This window comes from Helianthus annuus, chromosome 11 (genome assembly GCF_002127325.2).
Source record: "Helianthus annuus cultivar XRQ/B chromosome 11, HanXRQr2.0-SUNRISE, whole genome shotgun sequence".
Taxonomy (NCBI): Eukaryota; Viridiplantae; Streptophyta; class Magnoliopsida; order Asterales; family Asteraceae; genus Helianthus; species Helianthus annuus.
Window position 1 is genome coordinate 65,748,999 of NC_035443.2, and position 7,772 is coordinate 65,756,770.

At 37.2% G+C, this 7,772-nt stretch overlaps 1 protein-coding gene across 4 annotated transcripts; it reads right to left on the reverse strand.

Moving 5' to 3' along the window:
- Positions 1-351: 351 nt before the first annotated feature.
- Positions 352-5,884, reverse strand: LOC110890559 (B3 domain-containing protein Os01g0234100-like). 4 transcript variants are annotated; one of them, XR_004872445.1, is made up of 5 exons: positions 5,717-5,884; positions 5,480-5,539; positions 5,068-5,171; positions 4,585-4,625; positions 2,627-4,403 (listed from the first exon to the last, which is right to left on the reverse strand). XR_004872445.1 is itself a non-coding variant. In XM_035979739.1 (4 exons), the coding sequence occupies exons 3-4, from the start codon at positions 958-960 to the stop codon at positions 444-446; spliced, it is 381 nt and encodes a 126-aa protein (XP_035835632.1). In that variant the 5' UTR covers positions 961-1,039; positions 5,480-5,539; positions 5,717-5,884; the 3' UTR covers positions 352-443. The 4 variants fall into 4 exon arrangements, 1 of the variants encoding a protein (XP_035835632.1); XR_004872446.1 differs by having other exon boundaries at positions 5,040-5,171; XM_035979739.1 differs by lacking the exons at positions 2,627-4,403; positions 4,585-4,625; positions 5,068-5,171 and adding exons at positions 352-802; positions 939-1,039.
- Positions 5,885-7,772: the final 1,888 nt, after the last annotated feature.

Here is a 7,772-nt window from a genome sequence, read left to right on the forward strand (position 1 = left end):
ATAGTTAAGGGTTCACTACTAAACAAATGCGTATCACCAACGAGAATTCGTCGGTGAAAGTCCGTTGGCTATATGGGCATATATGAGTAATTTGATTTTGGACGTTCCCGACAACTAATTTAGCGCGGGATTACCAACAAGTCATCTCTCCAGTGGTAATATGCACTTCTCTGGTTTGGTTTTTATCACTTTTCAATACATGTTGACTGTGAACTGTTTCTTGAATGTCACATCCTGTGAACCAGGCAGTAGCCTACCGTTTCATGCCACCAGTCTGGGCCGGTTTTTGCTCAAGCGTCAGATCGTCAAGGCAGAAAAGTATAAAAGCTACTACTTATCAGTGAATAAAGGATTACTAATTCAGTAATTACAGTTCATGGGTCATAAGCAGAAAACACTGCTAACTTTCTTTTGATAGAGTCTGCCTACCCTCTCACAGTTTATCAACCTACTCCTTTTTGTTCATACTTCTCAACCTTGTGTTTCAAACTACCCGCAATCCCCGCAAACTTTATAGCCTCTCCCTTCAACTCCTTTAGCTTTGCTGCAACTTTCTTGATTTCATCTTCAGCACGTTTATGTTCGTTTCTTGCCTCAAGATACTGCTTTATATCCACTGCAACTTCTGATTCAAACACAAGGGTTGCAAGTGTATGTACCTTATCACATAAAAAGCCGACCTTCATGCCCAAAAGTTCAAAAGAATTCAAGGACTTCTCCCATCTATCAAAGTCTTCTTTAGTTTTGGTGATCTTGCATCTTTTGATCTCATCAACAACTCTTACAATTTGACCAATCATACCTGGTAGTAATGTGTCATACAAGTCTTTAGAAACACCATCGTTTAGGTATTCTTTGTTACAAATGCATACACGTACTACATAAAATAATAATAATCCAGGGTTTTTGTTAAATTTCTAAGTTTAGTAAACTATTACCTGATTGAGCAGTATTTGCCATTAAGAAAACAAATTGAAATCTGAACCACCACCAGGTATAGCACAACTTCAACTGTGAAGCACGGCCCACAATCGAGTTGCTGTGAGAATTTAACAAACACAAACACAAACACAAACACAGTGAATAACAAGAATAGTAAGTAGTATGCCATAATTATACAAACCTATATCATTACCCAATAGTCTACCTAAAAAACACGTTGGTAAAAAAACCGGTGGCTTTCCAGTAAATCATGCCTAAATACACAGCTTATGTCTGCAAAAACAAACAACACCTTATTTGATTGTTGGGGGTGCTAGTAGAGTTATGCATCTTTTCTTACAAACTTGGTACCTAGTAAAAAATTTTAGTTGCAGACAAGTGAAAATAGTTCAAAATGATTGACTCCCATGTGATTATTCTTACCAAGATTGTCATTGTTGATACATATTAAGTGGACACGACTCGGTTCGGTTTGACTCGATTCGATTCGGTTCGGTTCGACTCGGTTAGGTTCGGCTCAAGCCCGACGTCACGACATTCCTCCGTCGTGCGCCCCAGAGTTCGACACGCGAAGCACGGAGAGCCGCAAACCGTTCCCGCCAACACATCATCATGACATCACCATGATGATGTCATGATGACATCATGATGATCTCATGAGAAGACTTTACATTTATGACGAACTTTGATGAAGATACAAAGTGAGGAAGGTTAACCTTCCTCATAAACATATATGGGGAACCTTTCAAGGTTCGTGAAGATAATGTGTGGGGAACTTTAACCTTCCCCACTCATTCCTTCGTCAGCAGCTTAAGGTTCGTTGGAATGTGAAAGTGACAACCTTCGTTATACATGAAGGTTCGTCACCAAACTGAGAGTTCATCATATCTGTTGTCGACGAAGGTTGAACCTTCGTCGACAACATGAAGGTTCGTCGCACATGTGTAAGGTTCGCCGAAGATTGCACTATATATACAGCAGACTGAAGACACAAGTGTGAGACAGAACTGAGTGAAAACTAGAGAGCAAGCATAGTGTGTGTATCAAAGAGTTTCTATTATATTTCTTGTTAGATCATATTGTACCGAAACTCAGTTGATATTCAATACACCTGCATTTGCATTTAAACGTTGAATCTTTCTGTTTCGTGTTTTATCTCGGTTTGCTATCTCGGTTGGATTCCGCACAACCGGGTTGGTTTGTACACAAGGATTAGGCGACTAGATCCTCCCCTAGCCGGACCTACAGTCATGATAGTTGCAAATTTATTGCACTTGATTCCAACTTCCAATGTTATGAGAAATCCAAAAGAATTGTAATTTCTACAACGGAATACAGATACATATCTTTACACACAAAAGATACCCATAATTATGAAAATTGTTTCTTTATAAATTATCAATAAGTTTCTGTCTCAGGAAAAATTATGAGTTATTATTATAAAGATATAAAAACCAAAACATCCAATGTTACATCATAATCAACCCGGCCAATACTCACCAATCACCAGCTTACTCGAAAATACTAAAATGCCTCAAGGGTTGAATGCCTCAATTAAACAACTATTGGTCCGTTCTTTGGAACATCGGTATAGGATACGAGTAATTGAACAAACCTCCATATCCATTGATGAAGACAACACAAAACCACAATCACTGCATCCGAACTACAACTGACAATGAAAAACCCAAAAAAGGATTACTGATTCACTAAATGTAGTTCATTACTCAGATGTTTTACAGTTGATCATAAAAGGAAAACAAGCTAATAACTTTCAGAAAGAGCCTAAAATATCCTCACATTTTTAGTACTCTTCAACTCCTCACATATGGGTGTTAATTTCTTTGACTCATCATTTACGTGTTTATGCTCGTTTGCTGCCTCCGTATACTGTTTATGTGCAACGAAATTCTAATTCAAACACACGTCTTGCAAGTGTGTGTATCTTATGGCGTAAAAGCGCAACATTCATGCCAAAAAACTTGAAAGATTTCAGGTACTAATCCCATTTTTCAAACTCTTTATAGATGTGGTGAGCTTGCACTTCATAATCTCATTACAAATCTCTACGGTTTCACCGATCATATTCCCCGCTAACCTGTCATACACACCTTCCGGATGAAGAAATTGTTTCTTGTATAAACATAGTTTGTAGTAACCCATTCTGACATCATGGGAGAAGTCAAGTTCAATGCTGACTTCAATGACCAGAATACGAAAATCATCAAAAGATTTGACTTCTTTGAATGAAAGATGGGGTTCGAATGTTCTAGAACATTCTAGAACATCTGAACCAACATCTTCGTTGCCATTTCCTATATGTTCGAAAATGTGCCCGCTAGGTGGAATGGATGTTGATGGTCTAGCGGACTTTCTGGGCTTGTTAACCTTTTTTTAAGGCCACAGTTGAAGAAAGAGACTCTGGATGCATGCTTCAAGATTTTATCTTTAAACAGATACCCCCTTAACCGATGATATAGGTACGCAAAATATTGAGTTGAGTCTTCACAGCAAAACCAAATCCGTAACGCTTCTCGTATCAGATTTCCTGCTCAATGTACGCATATATGTGTTGAATCTTGTGCAATGTCCTCACTACTCTAACCGACATTTGATAAAGGTTCCTTCTTCAACAATCTGCATCAAGTCTCGGTCATGTGTAAATTTGTGCTAAGTCGTATGTTTGACAATTATTTGATACAGCGTGTTTTCCGGAGATAATAAGGATTTGTGGTACCTACACTTCTTGAACTCAAGTTAACATGGCTCACGAGCCCCAAAGATTGTAATATATGATCTTGCGACAATAAGGGTAACGCAAAATGCCCATATAAGTTGTTAACTTGTTGCACATTGGCTCCTGAAGTTTGACTTTGACTTTGACCACTAAAGCTTGGAACCATGATGCCAAAAGGCGCCGGAAACAGGTTGTTAGGAAGATATCCTGTTGCATAAGGTGAAACGGGTGGCGGGTTGAAAGCATATCCCCCTATCGCGTACTGTTGATGGAAATATCCAGTTGGCAACATATTCGGGTAAAGTGGGGTCTCAGAACTCGTATAGCCTGGATGAGTTGCATAATGTGGCTGGAATATCGGTTGTACCTCAGGTGAAAAATGGGTTGGATTTTGAGGAAATTGATTTGTGCCGAAGTAAGGTTGTGTCAGTGGTACGGTTTGAGGGTGGGGGCCCACATGGACATTTTCATTTTCTAATTTTAGAAAATTGGAAATATCCAGCGAAATCATTCCATTTCTTATAGCGGAAACATCAGCATCAGCTACACCATCGATGGAACCATGCTCTTGTGGGCGAGTATTTTAACTTGTGTTCAAGGGTGAATTAACTACCATATTGCCCCCTATACGGCCCATTGATGGTGAACATGCTTCCACATTTCCTTCTTCAATGAGAGTGTAAGAGTGATTAGACGCAGACGACTGTGCCTGAGAAAGATCTTCCTGTATAGGAAGAGGATCATCAGAAAACTTTTTATAAATGAAAAAAAAAACTAAAAACCTGCTGGGAAAACACACTGTATCAAATGACCTTGCTAATTTATAAGAATGAAAATAACCATATGAGACAATAAGAAAAAGAATATATTCAGACTAATTAAAATATATAAGTCAAAAAGCTCACATCATTGTCTGGCAAAAGAGTTATATTTGTATGTGTTTCACCTGCCAATATAAATCAGGAACTATTCGTCAATCTCACTTAAAGGTTGTAACCAACGTTTGAGGAACTGAACCGGTCTCCATGTTGGTCCACTAGTTGTAATGGCCAAACCAGATGTAAGAAACGGATGACATCAAAATAAAAAATAAATAATTATGGTAAAATGGGAAGAATTTAATCAATTTCTGGTTCAATCCTACAGTTCCACCAACCAGTGACACTACTATTTCGACAGGCAGGCCTCAATCTGGTTTTCAACAACAGCTTAAATTGGAACACAACAAAAGAATAATAAAACAATACAAGATGACTTGGAATTAATTTTGAGAGATGGGTTTTATGCTATCTGCAAGTATTCCATTTTAAAAAGTACCACATATGGAGACTCAATGCATACTTCCATTAAAAATACTTACTATTCTCGCCTTCAAGGGGAACATATACCTGCGGTCTAGCATAGGCATTCCATATGCGTTCATTTAAGAGTTCTGAACCACCACCAGGTATAACACAACTTCAACTGTGAAGGACGGCCCTCTATCGAGTTGCTGTGAGCATTTAACAAACACAAACACAGTGAATGACGAGAATAGTAAGTAGTATGCCATAATTATACAAACCTAAAGCATTACCCAATGGTCTACTTAAAAAACCCGTTGGTAAAAATACCAGTGGCTTTCCAATAAATCATGCCTATATAATTCATTATTTCCCTTAAATCTTAAACATCATCCAGGATAAAGATATCTAGATATCAAAGTAATTTTGATATCCAGATATACCATGAAAAGGGAGCTTTAATATATGAATCTTATAAACATTTAACAAAAATATGGATTTCTTGATTTTACCATACCTGATAGAAAGATAGATGCGCTCCTATGAACTGTCAACATGCTATGATCCATTCCCATACCTGATATAGATCAATGTATGCTGTCAGCAGCTATCAAAACACAAAATTCTCAAAACATGAATCAAGCTTGGCAAATACAGAGCAGAGAAACAATACACATTGAATTGTTAAACATCACCAAAGTCCTAAAATCTTCAGATCAGATAGAATTAATGAGCAAAGATGAAAACTTCTTACATGGACACTCGATCTGGTCAGTTATTGGAGCTCCGATCAGGTCAGAAAACTGCATACTGAATTGGAGCGGTAAGATCTCAGATGATGGAAGAGCGGCCGTGAAATGATTTTCCAAATGATGTTAACTACATATAGGTGAGAACGTAGGGGAAAAACCCTAATCTTAAATTTTGGTTCAAACGCACGGAATTTTAATATCTTTTTTTCATAGAGAACTTAAATAAATATAGGATTTTTTTAATGTTTCAATAATAAAAAATAAAACAATAACTCAAATTTGACTATTTCAATTTGGGTTTACACAGTCAGCATGTCAAAAAAAAAAAAAAAAAAAAAAAAAAACCATGAATATCAAAAACAAAGTAACACTAATAGTTCGATTGGAATATAGTAGAACAAAACCTTTTGAACCAAAATTAGAACATATCTATATTGCAATTGGAGGTGTTTTCTTACTTGTATTCGGTGAATATGTGTAGAATTGAAAAATCTAGAAAGATAGTAAATGTATTTTGGTATCTATAACAGATAGTATTCATGTTTCTAAGGGGCTGATCGTTTTCTAAAGATTGTGTACTTCTTGATTTGTAAAGGGTGAGGGTATTGATACATCCCTACTTTTTAAGTGCACATCCCCCAGAGGTGGCATATAGGGCAATAAGGGGAGTATATAGTGTGAAAGCAATTAATGTGTCAAAAAAAGGGTTTTGATAAGCCTCTCATTGCCCTATGAGAGGCGTATAAGGTTGTGGTAGGTGGAGCATTAAACCCTATACGTCTCTCATTGAGCAATGAGGGGCTTATCGGCACGACTTTTGAGGAATATAAGGTATAATTATTGACATGAAAGGAGTTCATTCAAAATTTTTCAAATTCACAAAATACGGATAAAATGATGAAAATTCTTAAATAAAAAAGTTGGTTGAGACCGTGAAGCATAAAGATGTCATTTTGGGACATTGGTATTATTTTTGGCGAAAATTTGAACCAGTCGTACGTCTCCGAAAGCGTTTGGTTATCTGGCATTGATCGAGGTGAGGAGGAGGTTGTGTCCGTGCCTCGTTGTGATGACGGGGTGTGCGACCCGTGTTACATGACTTGAACCAGGTGTTTGTAGATGAGGGGGAACCATCTTACGTTGCCCAAAGTTATCCGCGACACGAATACGGGACTTACCATTCGTATACGGAAAACCAACACAAGTTAGAGTATGAGGAAGGTGCTAAGGAGTATGAGAAAAATGATAACGAAGTCGAAGAAGGTGTTAACGACTTTGAGGAAAATGATAACGGAGTTGAGGAATGTGCTAAGAACTTTGAGGAAAATGATAACGAAATCGAGGAAGGTGTAATGCACTTTGAGGTGTTGACGACGACGAACCTGCTAACGAGGAACGACGACGAACGTGCTAACGAGGAACGTGCTAACGAGGAAGGTGCTAATGACGAGAAAAAAACAAAAAAGGTATGACATAACCGTTAATTACGTATTATTCGTGTTATATAATGTTGATATAATTTTAGAGTGAAAAAATGACTTTATATACGTGTTATTCCTTATATATAATTTTTATTAGGTAGGAGAAATCTAGAAAATGTTTGACCTGTCCCGAACTTAACCTGAACCCGACCCAAAAATTGTGTGATTCATATTAACCCAATTTCGTTATCATTTTGGTGAAATATTATATATGTTCTGGTGAAATATTTTGTTAAAAATATATTACTTAGGCTTGTAAATGAACCAAACGAACACGAATGAGGCATGTATACTAATTAAAAGTAGAAAATGTATGACACCAAATTTCATACAAACCCAAAAATGTGTCATACATATTAACCCGAACCCGATGTCGAACCCGAGTTTTTTTATTGTTTTTTCAACAAATTAATATATTAATTTCATTTATGTGGGTTTCTAATGAACCTTTTTTTGAGGTATTTGGGTCACTTGAAGAATTGAAGAATTGGGTATACAAAAGAGAAGTTGCGAAAGGTTACGTCATTGTGACCCAACAAACCATAACAAAAGGCGAAGGTTCGTCAGCAAGGACAGT

What these genes read in the sequence shown, in the direction of transcription:
- LOC110890559 (XM_035979739.1), bottom strand. Translation starts at nt 960, where the DNA reads ATGGCAAATACTGCTCAATCAG. An exon ending in GGCAAATACTGCTCAATCAG is followed by an intron (nt 803 to 938) that starts GTAATAGTTTAC and finishes CATTACTACCAG; the next exon opens with GTATGATTGGTCAAATTGTA.